The sequence below is a fragment of the Python bivittatus genome, unplaced genomic scaffold, assembly GCF_059951505.1.
Source record: "Python bivittatus isolate LINGU-HERP-01145 unplaced genomic scaffold, Pbiv_v1 ctg000960_np1212, whole genome shotgun sequence".
NCBI classification, from domain to species: domain Eukaryota; kingdom Metazoa; phylum Chordata; class Lepidosauria; order Squamata; family Pythonidae; genus Python; species Python bivittatus.
The window spans coordinates 7241234-7258997 of record NW_028277124.1 but is presented as its reverse complement, the minus strand read 5'-3'; the positions used below and the strand labels follow the sequence as shown (position 1 = coordinate 7258997).

Here is a 17764-nt window from a genome sequence, read left to right as displayed (position 1 = left end):
AAAAACCTACTTGTGTTTTATTGCCAAGAAAACTACATAAATATGACTCAAGGAATCAAGCTTGATGGAGACATTAGCATTTTTTTCCCAGACAGTAAAATATATTTCTATAGACTGAGTCTGCTGATGGCTGTTAACAGCCTTTTCCCCCCACTCTGACCATACCTTGGGATTAAGCAAGCCTCTATAATTCACCCTTAGTTTCACATCTATCAAAAGTGGAGAGTCCTGTTTTAAATGGACAATACCAATCCAGGCTGTGCTGGTTTGTTTTGTTTTTGTAGTCTTAGCTAAATCTGAGGTGGTATGATCCATTCTACTATCACTTTTATATAGGACTCTACTACTTTATTCTTTTATATGATGCATTCTGCTTGTCAGAGGTCCCTAACCCTAACCCTGGTACATTACATACTAAAATTACAATCCAGCCCACAGTTTACTGCTATTGAATTATAAATGAAATTTACATTCATAAGGCTTAATTTCTTAGTTGAAATGTTTAAGAAAGGCTGCGATTTTGAAATATTTCTACAGATTAATTTTTGGCACTATTTTCAGTAATGTCTTTGATGATAAATCATAGTATTCAAATGGGATTTTTGGTTATTGTTTTGTTGCAGTATGCACAATGTCTTCCTTATCATCTGCAAGAACTGCATCAGTACCACCATCTTCAGTCATATTAAGTGTCAGAAGGACAGAATCCCATGATATTCCTAATATTGTCAGTCTTATGAAATATGACACAGAAAGATTGTTTGGCAGGATTAATGTCATATATCTTTTGTAAGTAACACCATTATAACAACTTTTCATATATCTAAAACAACTCAATGACTTTTTTTTTTACTAATTTCACTTCAAAAAATAACATTTATTTTACAGAGAAAAAGCTAATCTTGCAGTGACTGTGATTAATCACAAAAATGTAAGTGTTGCTCATGCTGCATTTCTGGATTATCCTAGCTGGGATGTTGTTGATGAGGCCAACTGGGAAGCATATATGAAAGAAAACTATGCTCAGGACAAGTGTACAGTAAGTATGGGATGTTTTTTCTCTAAGAAATTCTAATCATTAAAAGTGTTCATTGTTGTATGTGTTCTCACAGGAATAAATGCAAAAGACATTTTAGGGTTTTTTTTAAAATACTTTTAATCAGAAGAAAACATGAAACATGACTTTATCTGCTAGTATGCATTGATCTTGTTCCTTGTCTTGTGGAATATAACCCCAAATACTGCTAGCTTTGTTTCATAGACAACTACCTGTCAACCTCTGGCCCATAGGGGAAAAGATCTGCATATACATGAATAAGAACATTTTTTTTTGTTCCATATCATATCTATGCTTATTATATTTATTGCATATAATTAGGAATGTGTAGATCTGTCTTTGACTACTAAAAATTCCGAAGGCAATGATATGCAGTAGGTGTTTAAAGAAAACCTTTTTTCCAGGTACCATGTATTTCACCTTTAACGCTTAATTTTTCCAAAAATAAATTTTAAAGGAAGAATTGGGGCAATTATCAAGAAGAGATAATTAACAACTTTTCCCAGAATTAACAAAGCTATTCTCCAGAGGCAAGGCAAAAACTCTGTTAGTGTCCAAGAAAATAATGAGAAAAGAAGTAAATGCAGTGAGGATATTGAAAAGTGATATAGATACACATGGAGAAATATAAGTGGAGAAATGTTGAGATATGGATGTGGTTTGCTTGTGGAGTGTTTGATCTTATAAGAAGGATACCATTACTGTTTTCTTTTACAAAGGGAAAGGTAGCAAGAGTGAATGCAAAAACTACAGGGGAATTGGTCTGGTAAGTTTTTGGGGCAATGTCTGGTAACATTCTGATTGAAAGGGTAGAAGAGGTGACAGTGAACCACATCTTGGAGATACAGTGTAGCTTTATTTTGGGACTGTTGAGGTACAGACCAGACTTTTGTTCTTTAGTGTGTAATTGAGAAATGTATGAATATAAGAATTTCAAGAGAACATGATAGTGAATAGGGTTGAATCATGAATATGGAGATGAAAGTTGGTTGGAAAATAAATGAGCAATATATGCAGTGGAGTAAGGTAAGAAATGGTATCCTGCCAGTATTTGTTTGGGTCCCGTACTATTCAACTTGTTCATAAATGATTTAGAATTCTGCACATCTAGTGAGGAAGCAAAATTTGCAGATGACACAAAATTATTTAAGGTACAATAGTAAAGACCCAAATGAATTGTGAAAAATCCCAAAAGAAACACTGCAAGCTTGGTGACAGGGCCACTAAACAGCAAATGCAATTCAATGTCAGCAATTGTAAAGTTATGCCCATCAGAGCTAGGAATCCCTGGTTTACTTGGGTGAACTGTGAAATAGTCAACCAAAATCGAGACCTTGGCATCATTGTAGATAGTTCAAATCATCTACACAGTGTGCAGTAACTGTAAAGAAAGTAAATTCCATGTTAGTGGTCATTAGAAAAGGAATAGACAACAAATAAGCCAATATCAGTGCTGAATTGCAAAACACTAGATCAAGAGGAAGGGGAAGGCTGAGAAAGTCATCAAATGTTCAAAGAGAGAGAGTTTAAAGAAAAAAAAAGGCTATGTACCTGTATGATGTGGTAGAAGCAACAATATAGCCTCCAAGGATAGAAAGGTATGAGTGATACAGTGAACAGTGTTGATATAAATTAGATTTATCTATAGTATGTTTCCTTTTCTTTTTCATATCTAATGCCTTTGATTTGTTTGGCTTATTATTTCTTACTGCTTTTCAGTGCTACATGTAAAACTGTTTATGCAGAAAGGGAATAGCACACTGTATATGTTTGTCTGCTTTTGTGTTTCTTCCAAGTCAGCATATAGTCCTAGGTAATGCAATAACTTACAAAAAGGACAACAAAATACAGTGAAATTTTTAAAAATCCTTTAAAAGATTTTTTGTAACTAAAATACTAGACTACTTTCTTGCAGTGTGGTGTTCATTTTTACAAGAACAAAACTAAAGTTATTTTGTTAAAATGAAATGTTTTCTGTTAAGTAACTTTTTTTTATTCACAGCCTTTGAATACATTGTTTATGCATCTGTTTGTAACAACTGATGAATATGCAGTTGATTGTTGTCATGAAATTATGAAGTAAGTGAATTTTGTTGCCTTATCTAACAACCATGGGATTTAGTTAATGACTGCAACCGGGACTGCAGGGATCGCCATCACTAAGCGATGCGGTCATGCATACGACCGCATCACTTAGTGATGTAAATTCCCAACCCAATTGCCATCGTAAGTCAAGGACTACCTGTACCTCCATGGCTGGATGCAGGCAATAGTGTGTTGACTTTGAAGGTTCTCTCTAGATTAGAGATCCTCACTTCCATAGAATTGAACTCTTGGCACCTGCACTTTTGGCCATCCTGCATTCCACTGCCCCTGTTGCCCTGCACTCAACCCTGCACTCCTGCCACCCTGCACTCCACCGCAGGAAGGCCTTGCATGGCTAGCAGTTGCCTCGCAAAGGGCCAGGCCAGCCATGCCTCATCAGCAGGACAAAGAAAACGGCAAAGCCCAGCTGGGGGTGACAAGGGTGGCAGGGGTGCAGGGCGGAGTGCAGGGTGGTAGAGTGGCAGAGAGCAGGGCAGCAGGGGCAGCCAAAAGGGCAGAGGGGAGATAATCAGGTGGGGGGAGCTGAAGCGCACCCTGCAGTAATAAGTGAAGATGGGCTGCCAAGCACCCAAATTTTGATCATCTGACTGTGGGGGTACTGCAATGGCCATAACTTTGAGGACCAGTCATAAATATGATCCATTCAGTGCCATTGTAACTTTAAATGGTCACTGAATGAATGGTCATTAAGCAAGGACTACCTGTAGATGTGATCGAAGCAAGGAAGGTTTGCAAGAGATAGAATGGTATGGAGAGGCATGGGTGTGAATTATATTTAGCTATATTTTCATTTCTTTTTCTTATCTCATTTCTATAATTTACCTGGCTTACTTTTATTTTCTCATTTTCTGAGTTTTGAATAATGTTTCTTATTCTCAAAGGGATGAGCAAGATGGGTATATCTGTTTATAAACACATACATAAATTTATGTACTAAAATTAACTGTAAAATCTACTGCTTCATTATGTTTTTTAGGTCTTACAAATATTTCTGAAGCAGAAGTAGGGCATGAGAACTATGTTGATTAGGCATTGTTTGTTTATATATTCTTTATCAAAATAATTATATTGTCATTGTCTGTTGAAATGGTTTAGGAGTTTATAACAATACAATAAAAAGAATTCAATAATGAAATAATGGGACCAAGACTGCTAGCATGAGTGAGAGGCTGAGTAAGGGCAACATAAAAAGATAGGCATTTAAGAGGACCCCATGCGAGCATTAGGGCATAGCATATGGCAAAGGCAAGTTATTTGACAGGAGAGGTGTACTATGGGATAGGCTTCCTTCTGTGTTGTTGCCAGGCAACAGTTTGAACTCCATCAAAGAACAGCACCTTTTCCTCTGTAGCTCCTACATACTATCCTACAACTTGAGACAATATTTAACTTTATTTTTTATGTTTTATTGATTTAATTTGTTTGTTTTGAGCCACCCAGAGTGTTTGAGAGTTGGGCGTCATACAAGTGTAATAAACTATTATTATTTTTAAGATTAATGTGACCCCAAATGTTTTCTGTGTCAACTACAATTCCTAGAATATAGCTTTATGACAAATTTACATCCAGTTAAGATCTGGTATCCAGTCAGTAACATGGTCACTGCATTCTGCACTAGTTTTGGCTTCCAAATCAGTGCCAAAGACAGCCTCATGTGCAGCTTATTACACTGTTCCAGATTTTTGGTTACCAGTGGATGAATCATAGTGGTCAGTCCATTTTTACCAAAGACCAGGCACAGACTAAGCTTGAAATAGGTGTTCCTAATTGTGAAGGGAGGCTCAGTCAGAGTTCTTCTCCAGATCAGACAATTTCCCTGTTTTTTGAAACTGAGAACCTCTCGCTCACAATATGTTTACTTTTAAGAGTTCCACCCTATAAATAGGAATAGAACCACATTATGGTCTCACTCCATGAAAGTACTGCTATCATTGGTAGACAAAGTAGAACAATATTGCTTTCTCAATAAAATTTCCATTTTGATGAACAAGGCTAATTCTGCCACGTAACTGAGTGAAAACCTAAACTGAAATAATTCTAGATAATTATTAGTATAATCCAGAAGGCATGTAATTGGATCGTTATCATCCTCTTGATTATCCCTACAGTATTTTTAAAGTAAAGTGTTTGATAGTTTGAATTAGCTAAGAAGATACATAGTGGGATGAACTGCTATAAATCGTATCTTTAGGCTGTAAAAACAAACTGATTCTATCAAACTGTGTAAGATTGTATACCTCATTTGGACCTATAAAAATAGCAAGTTCAAGATATTGGAAGATGAACCATTTTAACTTTGAAATGCCTTGTGAAGTTTTCACAGCAGGTCTCTGAGGGGTATAACAAAATATTTTCTATGATACTTCCTCTATCATCCAGAAAAGCTGTCTCCTATCCTCATTGCCATGTTCCATGTGCAATTATATGCTTTTAACAAGTGCTCAGTTGACTTTACATAGAATCTTACTGCACTGATGCTCTTAGCCATCTTCTGTATGTTTCATTCTTCAAAAATTTTCAGAAAATAAGGGAGCAGTTTGAGCTGCACTGTATTGGGAATCTCTGTGAAATATGTTGGTAATCAATATAGATAGATAAATATTTTTTCATAACTCATCTAATCACAATAATCTATGGGGAGACTAAGATCTTGAAAAGATTCCCACCTTTAGCTACTGGAAAATCCCCAGAACCTTCTGGAATTCTACAAATTCTATTGTTCTTCAGAGCCATGGGCCCGTCCATCCCTACAGGGTATAAAATAAAGTCAGTAGGAAATAATCTAGCTGTGATAATAAGATTTCCAAAGTCTCTCCTATCCTCTGAGGCAAAAATCAAATGGAGGATAGACCTGCTCTGTATAAGGGCAATGAATGACTTTGTGATTGTCATAAAGTCCAGAGCTGACCCAACAACATTATTGCTATGTACATTGAGGCCGTTGTCTGTGATTATTGTATTATTGTTTTAATAGTGATTGTTTTATCTGACTGTTTTATCTTTGTAATCTTATTGTATTTTGGTTTTATCTGTTTATAAAGATGGACTCAGAATGAAAGTTGTCCATGATTCTCTAGTTACTACTCTAGGATTGCTACTGCTAGCTCAGTCAGGATGCTTTGGGATAGTAGAAAGAGCTATATGCCAACAGTATAGACCTTCGTAGCCTACAACAAGGGGCAGAGAGTTTGTGATGAGACTATATTTCTTTGGATCACAATGATTCCACTCTGCCTCTTCATCTTAATGTTGATACTGTGCTAAATATTAGACAGACATCAAATATCAAGTCAGTAATACACGCTAAAGTGATATCATCCATGATTTAATAATGGAGACCAAATGGGCATTAAATGATGCCATTACTAGGTTAGAAGGAAAAATTATAGTAATCAGGAGCCTGGACCTTGTCATGATAATACAAAAGGGGGATGGCATGCAACTATCTTCAGGTCACCTGTTCCCCTCAGAATTTCTCATATCCCGCCATTATTAGGCTCTTCCCATACTTTTTCCTCTGTGGCATCCAACTTGGCACCTCCCAGCCATACTTATACATTCCACAGTCTTATCATACTGGCTTATGAAATAACAGTACAATGAAGAACATGACCCAGTGTGATGGAATGTCTACCAGACCCTGGGAATATGGAAGAGGGAGCAAAACCATTGCACAAGGGAATTGGACCACTACAGAAAAGTTTCTTTACTCCAGGGGAGTGAGAAAATGTGAAAAAGGGAGTAACTTCTTCTTAATTACACTAAGCATAAATTGATCTGGAGAATTGCTTTGACAGGGTTTCAAGATTCTGTTACATTATCTTACGAGCAATAAAGATATTTCCAGAAAACCAAATGGTACCTGTTTTTTGAGTTTGCCAAACTCACTGGGCTTGACACTTATACAACTAGTCAATCATAGGAAGCATGCCCAGTTTTTAGGCATTTACCTGTTAAGCCATCATTATTCACCGTCTAGCCTAAATCCTCATTCTGAGTGGGAGTGTTAGGAGTTTACCATGTATGTGAAGTGAGAGAGGTGGGGATTCAGCAGCTGTTTTTCTGAGGACAGCCTCCTTCAGAAGCTACGTTGCCACGCATCATGGTATCATTTTGGAAAGTCACAGGGTCTTGAATGTAATTATTGCTGCTATGTACATTGAGGCAGATGTCTACCTGTGAGTTTGGCCTGAAGTGTGGTGACCAGGAATAGGACCTTCTTGGTGCTAGCATTCCAATTGTGGAACTTTCTCCTGAAGGAGTGTGGCTGGCTTCTACACTATCTGTGTTTGGAAAATAATAACACCCTCTAGGACCAAATTGATTGATTCAATTACAATGGCAATGGATGTACTATTGGAAGATCTAAAGGACCAGGTTGAGGATAGATCTTCCTGGAGAAAATCTATGTGGTTGCTAAGAATCAACACCAACTTGATGGCAGTAATCAATTAATCAAAGGACAAAATTGCCTTCAGTTTAATTGTGTTAGTTTTAAAATAAGTTTCTTCTGATACATAGATATAATTGTTGCATAGCTTAAGGCTGCACATTTATTACCTTTATCATTCCATTTTGTAGTTTACTGTTTTATTTCCTATTGTGCCATTGTTAGGCTGTTTTATACTAAGTTCTTGTGTACACAGATCTGGGCTCTTTGGGAACAAAACAGTACCTAAATGTAATAAATAGTAATACAATAATAATGTCAGACAACAAGAGAGAATCCCATTACCTTTATGGAGAAGCAGAATAGGCAACTCAGTGAGATCAGCCCACCACATTGCCGCAACCTGATTTATAATTCGGTGAGATAGCAGCTGAGTCTTTTAAGCTCCTTACTGACCACTGGTTTTTAGTGTTCCTTGTGAGAGAAGTACTTGAATGCATTTCCAGATACATAAGTTTGAAATATTGGGTAACATAACTGGTATATTGTAAAATATGCATGCATTGCAAATCACAGAATTATATTTTGCCAACTACTTGCAGTTATTTTTAGAAATATTATTAATATGAAAATACAGAAAGGTTTCATAAAGAACCTACTCTGCTTTATTGTGCAATGCAGCTTGTGGTAATCCTATAATCAGTTATGTTCAGTGTTATATTAACACCAGAGTCTCACATCTTCTATACCTACTTGTGAATTTTGTACAGTTAAAGCTGTACTTGAGAAAGCTAACAGTTTCTCAGTGGGCTGACCAAAATTCAGAAAGATTCTTACAGTGCCAACTGTAAGACTAACCCATTTTTATTTTAAGGCATAACCTTTCATAAGCTACATCTCACTTCATTACAAAGCTTAAGCTTATGCCTTAAAATAAAAATGAATTAGTCTTAAAAGGTGCTACCAGTCCCCTTCTGATTTTTGGTTATCCTAGATTAACACAGATTTCTTCCTACAATGTCCTTAGTAGGCTGGGCATAGCTTCTTATAACATATGGAAGATCTGTTGATCCAGTCTTGAACTTGACCTGGAACAAAAATTGGAACAGTAGACAGGTATTTATGTCATGTGTCTTATTCCTCCTATATGTCATCCCACAGTTCAATAAGGTTACTTATCAGATTTATATATTGCAAGCTTGGGATTAGCAATAGAGCACTCATAGCACCCACCTCCCCATTTAAAACATTTAAAGTAAAAAATAAAAATAAAATGTTCTGAGGTCTCTTAAAATACACAAGTCTTGCAAGATCTTACATGAAATCTCATGCAAATTAGCTATTTTAATTTTTGGTCTTTTGACTACTTAAAATGGTGGCTCCTACCTTGCAAATATTTGTGATCTTGCCTAATACCATTTCATATCTTCACCTGATTCTTCTAAAAATTCAATTTCTGCCTTGAAACTTGTGCTCTGAACACACCTTCATTTTTGGTGGAAATTGTATACATGAAAATATTATCTTGTTGACCATTCCGCTTTGGTAAATAAAATTTAAAAATGACTGCTATTTTGATGCACATTATTTTTTTTAACCTAAAATAAAAAACAAGTAAAAAATATATATATATTGAAATTGAAAGATTGAAATTGAAATTACTTTACTGTCAGTGTACCTCGTACAACAAAATTAAATGCCATCCCCAGTGCACCTTATATACATAAAAACCATAAAATAAAAACACACATCCTTCACATTCTATTTACCATTACCATTATATATATTTACAGGACTGTTTTTAAAACTGTACCAGAACTACATTTCATACTTCTCTTCATACCATCTCAAGAGGAATTGGGTAAGGATTTGGTTAAGTTCTACGTGGCTCTTAAAACCTTTCTCCCTCTTTTTTGACCCAAGGGAAGAAAGGATATGAGAACCAATGCAGTTTTAAGAAATCATCAACAGACTCAGTTAATTGCTACTTCTGTCAGTTGCTACCTTTGTTAGTATCCGAACAAGCAGATTCTGCATCCTGTCTCCCTGGTGCTTCAGCTTGAAAACCAGATCCTATTGTTTAGTGAACAAATAATAAATACAGCTGAGAAAAATAAGAAAGTAAAATGTTAAATTAAGGACATGAGGAAAATACATACTACAGCAAAAGATGTAGTATATTATAACAATAAATCCTGTTATCAAAAACAAGAATAAAAATGCATAGGAATTTGGATGTATTTGAAATGTATTCCTACTTTTGTGCTGGGATTTTGTTGAAAAGCTGTCTGCTGTTTACAGTAATTCATTTTGTTCACTGGCTTTTGGCTTTGATATTAATAAATACAAAAATGAGACCGAATGATAATTCAATGAATCATCTAGCCATTATTGGTTTATAATTTTTCTTCCTCTCTTGGTAAATAACAAGAGTGGGAATTGCAACTCAACCTCGTGATTTCCCAGATGACTGCAAATCACATTACCAGAAGCAGAGTTTAATTTGCAGGGGGAACATTTTTTTTCAGGGTTTGAAGGATGGGAATTGGAGTTAGAGGCTTCTGAATGGCCTCTTCCTCCCATTCCAATACCTCTGAATTTCAGTAGTGTGATATCAGACTGCTGAGGAGATGCAGATGGGATGTTGGGAGATTACATGTAGGCTACAGGTTTCCCACTCCTACTGTATAACAACCCTCTTTATTTAAACATTTTAAATTAATAGTAACCTTAATGCCAGACATTAGAAACAGTATTTATTGAAGTTTAGCTGAAGAAATTCAATGCAATCTGTGAGTTACCTTTAATATACTTTTGGTGTCTTCAGGTATAGACTTGGCAGCTGCTTTTGTGCCAATGATGAGTCATTTCAGTTCAACTCTGAATATGGAATATAGCCTCCATGTGTCACACAGGCATCAATATTGTCCCCAGCTGTATATTCGCTGTGCCAGGTAACATCCTGCGTTGTCTGTGAGAGTGAAATAATCTTCTGTCACTATTTTCATTTGGGTCTTCCAGTATTGCTTCATCATTCTTAATGTGTTTGTGCACATTTTCATGACATTCCATTCCAATTTGCATTTTTACCCTTGTTTCCTTAATCTATTTATTTGTTTGTTAGATTTAGATCAGCCTTTCCACCAGGAGTTCAAAGCATCTCAGATAGCACTTCATTCCAATTCTTCCCTATGAAAACCCTGCCACATTTCTTGGGCTGGGAGAGTGAATTTCCATGGCTGAGGGTGGACTTAAACTTGAGTCTTCTCAGTCCTGATTCAGTATCTCAACCCCAGAGCACATTGGCACTCAATTTAGTTAGAAAAATGGTAGGACGAATGTGTTATTTTCAGGTGGTGAGTTAACTATGAAATAATTATCTTATTGGGTTTGGGGCTAAACCAGGGTTTTCATATAATATCTAAAACCTGAAAGTCCTTGTGCTTCTTACCTAATTGTCACTGCAATAACTATTCTACATGGGAATTAGTTATTTATTTTACAGAATGTCTAGAAGTGAGGAGAAAAATCCCTGTGACATGCTAGTTACTAACTGTATGATGATGATTATAAAACTAATATAATTTTTTGTTGTTGTTAGAGGAGGAGGAGGAGCATTCCCTCAAAAGCAATTTGAAATGACAGAACCGAGATGCTAGTTTAGTTTCTATGGTAACTGGTTAAATGAATGTGCAAGTATCCTCTCATACCTCTCTACTTTGAAACATTTTTAAAAGGCATTTAATATTGAAAGAAGGAAAACTGCATCAGGATCAAATTTATCAACTTTGCACACTTTATACTATATAGTATGTTTCTGAAATTAAATTATTTAATTACATGGTTTTCTTCAAATTCTGACAGGTGGTAAATGAGTTGGGAGTAACCGATTGTTAACTGACCACTAGAGGTCAGCATAGACCTTTTAACATGGATCTTGTGTTCATTAGTGTACTTAGTGAAGTTGGAATTAGCAAAACAGAAACAGACAAAAAGGAAGAAGCAGTTCACAACCAAAATGCAATTCTATTTTCAAATATTACAGTACTCATAAATGCCAAAGACACAGATTCTTTAGATAGCATGTAAAATAATGTGATGGAATAGGTAAGCAAAATAATGTGTTCGAATGAATCAAGATTGGCTAATTTGAATTTTTAACCTTCAAGGGACTTTTGGCTTACACAAAGAAAAGTGTCTGTCCAAACATTCAGTGTCTGAAGTATTTGAAACCTTGTGCTATCACCAGTTAGAAAAACATAAATCACTCCTGGCAAGAGCTGAATACAGTATACTTTCCATCCAAGATGTAACTTTAGCATTTTAGCTTGTTTTATTAATTTTTTTAAAAAGTAGAGTTAATTTTACAAAATGTATAAAAATATATTTCAGAAAGCCTACCTCATTATACATATAGTACATATGTACACCTAAACACATGTACGCTATATATAAAAAATATACATTCATATTTAAGCAAAATTAATAGCATTTACAGCTAGTAGTTTGAAACAATAACTGTTAGCCATATATCCAAATACCTAATGAAAGAATACATGTTGGTAAAAAGTAATTTATTATTTCAACAAACTTTTGTGATTAACAAAGTTGATTCAGTAATTAAATTGAATAATATGAAATATTCTCCTTTGCAAGGACATGACACAGTACACGGAAGGCTATCTTACTTATATTTGCAGCAGAGCCATCAGAGGGGAACTCAAAGGTTATCTAGGAAGCTTTGTGGAGGATTGTCCAGAGGGGCTCATAAAATCCATCATCAGTCTGAATCAAATCTCATCCCATTCTCTGTTGTATCTGTGGAAGGGCATTATTATTATTAGTAGATTATCCTATAGATATCACAAAACATCTTTGAGAGTGCATTTTCTATGTGGCCCTGGATTTGAAAGTCAGTTATTGTTGTTACTATTGTTTAATTATTGTTATTGATACATAGCTGGCAGACATGAGATTGAAATCCTATTTTTTAAATGCTGAAGTAGCTTATGTCCTCCTTCACTTCATGACAAGTATTGGAAGTTAGTGAAGCTGAATTTTGTTGGAAAAGCATTTTTCAATTATTTTTATCCTATATATTGTTAAATTGATTCCCCACTTGCATCTCGTGGAATTTCTTCCCATGAGATGCTTGATTAGTCCCATTGAGGATGCTTTAAAACCTATAAAACTTGGGTTATATTTGTTGTTGAATTATAAAATTGTTTTCTTTATAATTGTTAGGTCCCATTAAATCAAGTCTGGCTGTATGGACAAATGCTAACAGTCTTGACATGTTTTTCATAGTTTTTCCAAGTCTTTCTGATCCTATCCATCCACCTTATCTGTTATCTTCACATATTACTTTCCTCAACCTTGCTGAATTGATTTGATTCTCATGTTGTCCACCTGGTGATGTCTATGTATAGGATCTGTGTTTCTTGTTGAAGCAGGTTTTGGTAATAAAGAATTCTCTTTGCAAAAATTTAAGTTATATACTGAATTACTGGGTTTATCCACAGTATTTCCTAAAGTATCTAACAAACTGATCCCATGCTGAGAGTCCTAAATAGAAGAAATATTTATTTTTTAATATACTTTTATTAACATTTTACATTTATTTTACTTTCTAAGCCACTTTGAGAAGACTGTTGTCTTCAAACATGACAAAGAAGTGGATTCAATTAAATAATTAATACTCTGATTAAAATAGTAAGAATGACTTGATGAAATGTATATAAGTCTTTTGAGAGCCATTGTGTTAAGCCATTATTCATAAATGTATAGCTCTCATCATTCAGATACTTGGTACAGATACTAAAAAACTTTTAATTAATCTGCCCATAAATTGTTTATTTCCTCCTCTAGGAAAAGAACAAAATACAGGTAGTCCCTGAGTTAAAAACGCCTGGTTTACAGACGACCCATAGTTAAGAATGGAGCCTATTGTAGCAAAATTTGTGTTAAATACACAATGATTTGAGTTAAATATACAATGGTTCAAGTTAATTACATAATACTACTTATACAGTATTATACAATAATACTGTTCCGGCTTACAAATTTGACTTAAGGACAGACCTTGGGAATGGAACTCGTTCTTAAACTGGGGACTACCTGTAAATTATTGAGGAAAGGAAATCCAGTGGTAAATAGAACTATATCCTTCCAACAAACTTGATGGACTCCTATTTAAACAAGTGAGAGCTATTTAGTCTTGATAAAAGATGCATGGAACCTGTCACAAAAGAGAAGCCAATATTTAGTTCATCAGCACTATGAGACCTTCTCTCATTCTCTTCATGCAGCCATGAAAAGGCAGGCAACATGTCATATTGCATATAACATATTGCATATAACATGGTTGTGGCAAGGTATTCTTATATACTATAAATAATGTTTAATCTTGTCTGATCAGTATTACAGTTGGGCAAATCCTTCCAAAGAGGTCTTTTGGAATGAGTGGGAGTGTGCGCCTTTTTTCTGATTAAGCAGTTGTGCCTCTTTCCATGTACCCACAGCTGCTTCAAAAACTTATCCGGGGTACGTTCACATGCTATGTGAAGGCAACTGGGATCAGTTCTTGGAGCAGCTGTGCAAGCCTGGAAAAAGATGGAGCTGCTTTAGTAGTTCAGAAAGAAGTGTCATGTATGTTCCAATACATTTCTCTAGGAAAATCTGCCCAGCCACTTCAGTATCCCAAATGCTTCCAGCTTGTAAAAAATAATTATTATAATAAATAATGGCATATGGTTCTGAGAAAAGATGTCATTACTCGATAGCTCAGGAAATACCCATATACCTTGGACTACATATTTTTCTAAATACTACATGCAGTTACAGAGTATGGGGCACATACTCCAATATCTGAAAGTGATCATTAACTTACAAGTGGTGTCAGTTCTCTATTTTTATGGAAAAGTACACAATTGTTTGTACCATATATCTGTGAATTTTACTGTAGTCAGTAGTATATAAATACAGTATGTATCTGTGTGTGTGTGTATAATATGTGCATACGTGCATTGTATATAATTTTTATATACAGTTCTAATTAATATACATTAGAAATCCTGAATTACACTGTTTGATAAGCAAGGCTAATTATGCTTTTTGGTGGACAATATAACCCATTTTGTATATTCCACTTTTCATAATTGATTTATGGCTTAATAACTAATGAGTAGATAAATGGGTACTCTCACTCTGGTGGGAGGAAAAATGCTGGCGGTGCCTTGCAAAAGGAGTCGGGAGCAGTTGCCAGTAGCACGGAAGCCGTGCACGCCCGAAAAAGGTGCAAAGCAACGGAAACCCCGCCCCCTGCACCCCCCAGCTGGGCTCTGCTCTAGGAAGGAGGTACTGGCAAACCACTTCCGAAACACCTTGCCTTGAAAACTGCAAGGACTCGTCCAGGCAGTCACCGCAGAGTCGGTAACGACTGAGTGTGGATTAAAAAAAAAAAAAAAGCATTTTAAGGTGATAAAATGATAAACAGTTAATGAATGGCTATGTTGATCAATATTGTTAACCCATGACAACAATAATACAATATTTGAAAATAATCCCTAACTTTAGTGTCATACATCAACTTTCAGCTTAATTAAATATGAATAATAGGTCACTTTGATACATATCATTGCAAGCAAGTGTTTGCATGTTCCTGAGATCAGTAGGGCTTTGAAGATGGCTAAAAATGTATTGAACTTCAGGTTAATATAATTCAGGGGAAACTCAAATTCAGTTACGTAATTTCCCAGCCATGCAAGGCTCTCAGGCTTCAGAAAGGATTAGAGGCTAAAGCCAGGCTCAGCAACAAGCCATCAAGCTAAGGAATAATTAGCTCTTCACCTTTGTTAATGTGAAGCTCTTCACTGAGTGCAATAAAGAGTTAGAGCTACAGCTTTTATACTCATTGTTAATCTACCCCATAGCTTCTTCTGAGTCTTTTAAGTCCTGACATTGCTTTCTTCTGCCAGTACAAGATCTACCTATTCCACTCACATCCAGTCTGACTCTTTACCCTGCTTCTTTACGATCCTTGGCTTGACCAGGCCAGGCCAGGAGTACTGTTAGAAAACTGTTTCCTTCCTTTATATATTACTTTTTTCCTTTTATGTAGTCTCTCTTCCCTTTCTTCTATTTCTCATTCTTCTTTAAACTTACCTAGATGGAGATGTTTAACTGAAGCAGTACAAAACCACTAGCATTTTGGATGGGCAGGGACCATCATCTCTGGCATAAAGTCAGTACAAATAAATCTATCCTTAAATAATTAGACATATCTTCTGCAATCGTGTTTGACTGCACTGCACAATTATATGTAGGACTTAAGTCAGAATAATACCATATCAGTTCAGTTAGAAAAATTCCCTAGATTTCTAATGCCTTCTCTTTGCTTTTTTACATATGTTTTCAGAAAGTCCCCACTTTTTCCCTAATCAGACTGTTAATAATGCCAAATAACATCTGGGGTATTCAATTACAACTGTGTCTTTATTTTATCTCTGAGCTGGTCGCTCCAGATAGGTACAACATATCCTAATTCATTCAAATCTTTCTGCTGTATTATTGAATCTTAAAATAAGGCATTAATTTCTTTTATATGCAATTGCCATTTTTCTTGTCTTGTATTAATTTACATATTATTGTGTTAAGCCTTGATATTAAAATAGATTGTATAGTTTGCATCTGCTGTAACCATCTATTGTAATTTAGGAAAATATTATCTCTGCAGAAGATTTTATGTTATTTTGCAGAATACCCATTTTATGAAGTTTATTGATGCCTTTCGTTTATCAATTATACTTACATTATATGAAACAAAAATAAAATCCTAGATTATTTCTTGTCATTCTTAAAAGGATAATTTCATCTGTAGGGTAGAAGACCATGATGATCTCACACCAATCTTTTCACGGCACAATGATACTCTGAGGCAAACCTATGGAGAATATTTCCTCGCTGAACTGATAGAAGCTCAAGATGAAAAGAATCTTGCTGTAGTTTGTGAGGTGAGCCTTTGATAGTAACAGTAAATTAGTAGATAAGCTACTCGTCTGATTTTTTTTAATGATAAATTGGATTCATTTGAGATATCCCATAATATACCAGCCCTAGTTTGACTGGGGTTGAAATGGCTCCCTATCATTATTTTATCTTTTGCATGTGGGGAGCAGAATTTGGCTGGTGAAGACTGCCTGCTATAAAAAACCACTTCTGTGGGTTTTAAATGAAGGATTCCTATGCCTCTAGAGCTTCAATTTACTGTCCTCCACAACTCCTAAAGGAAGGAGAGACAGGAAGGAGATATATCCCATCTTGCTGAAAACAGATTGCTTATTCTGAAGAATATGAATTAAGCAAATTTACCTAAAAACATGGAAATAATTATCAAGCATTCCTGTGTCATGACATTTTCTTTATTGTGTTTTATATGTTATGTTTTTAATTTTATATTTATATATGTTTTACTATATCTTTGCAAGCTGCTCAGAGCTGTTAATAGCGTAAGCAGTATATAATTTTTAAAATAAACGAATTAATAAAAATTACCAGGAAGTTATGTCTGCATACAGAGGAATTATATAGATTTCCTGTACATTAACTCTGTTGATGACAAAAAACCAAGTAGGTTTCTTAGGTTTGGTAGGGCTCCCAGTGGGACTTTCATTTGCAATAATTGCTTAGGAATAATAGCTGTAAAGCCATCTAGTTAGTTAGTTAGTAAAGATTGGACATTCTGAGGAAGTAGAGTGCATTTTTGATTGAAAAGCAACTGATGGCCAGTTTCTCATTCTGATTTTGTTATGGGAAGGTCCCTGCTATGAATTCTATATGGGAAAATTATTCCTTCTGTTAAGCTTTTGTATGGATGTAATCAGTGGAGAAAAGGCAGGACAGGGACTTTTCTTCTGGGGGAATTTTCAGGATTTTTCCTGCTGCTAGAGAACCATTTCAGTAATTATCAATAAAGGGCTGGTAATGATAGGACAGAAGAGATGCTGTGTCTGGCCTGCTGGGAGTGGTTATTCTGAATAGCAGTCCCTAGGCCATATGAGATAATTACCACCATTCTATCAGGGGATCCAAAACTCTTTCCTGCTAGCAAGAGGTCTATACCATTTTAGAGGGAACAGAGAATAGCCTTGAAGAACAGTGGGAAGATCCGTTACCAATGCAACAATCAGACAAGCCCATTCCAAGAAACAAAC

The 17764-nt window shown here is 35.5% G+C and overlaps 1 protein-coding gene across 2 annotated transcripts in view; it reads left to right on the top strand.

Moving 5' to 3' along the window:
- Positions 1-631: 631 nt before the first annotated feature.
- The window catches only part of CFAP61 (cilia and flagella associated protein 61), a 150090-nt gene continuing 132957 nt past the window's right edge, over positions 632-17764 (top strand). Inside the window, exons 1-6 of one of the 2 annotated variants that reach the window (XM_088131400.1) lie at positions 632-789; positions 889-1039; positions 3060-3136; positions 9347-9414; positions 10381-10507; positions 16432-16564. In XM_088131400.1, the coding sequence (XP_087987526.1) occupies positions 632-789; positions 889-1039; positions 3060-3136; positions 9347-9414; positions 10381-10507; positions 16432-16564 (714 nt within the window). The remainder of the gene's footprint in view (positions 790-888; positions 1040-3059; positions 3137-9346; positions 9415-10380; positions 10508-16431; positions 16565-17764) is intronic. The other variant, XM_088131401.1, reaches the window with a different exon arrangement.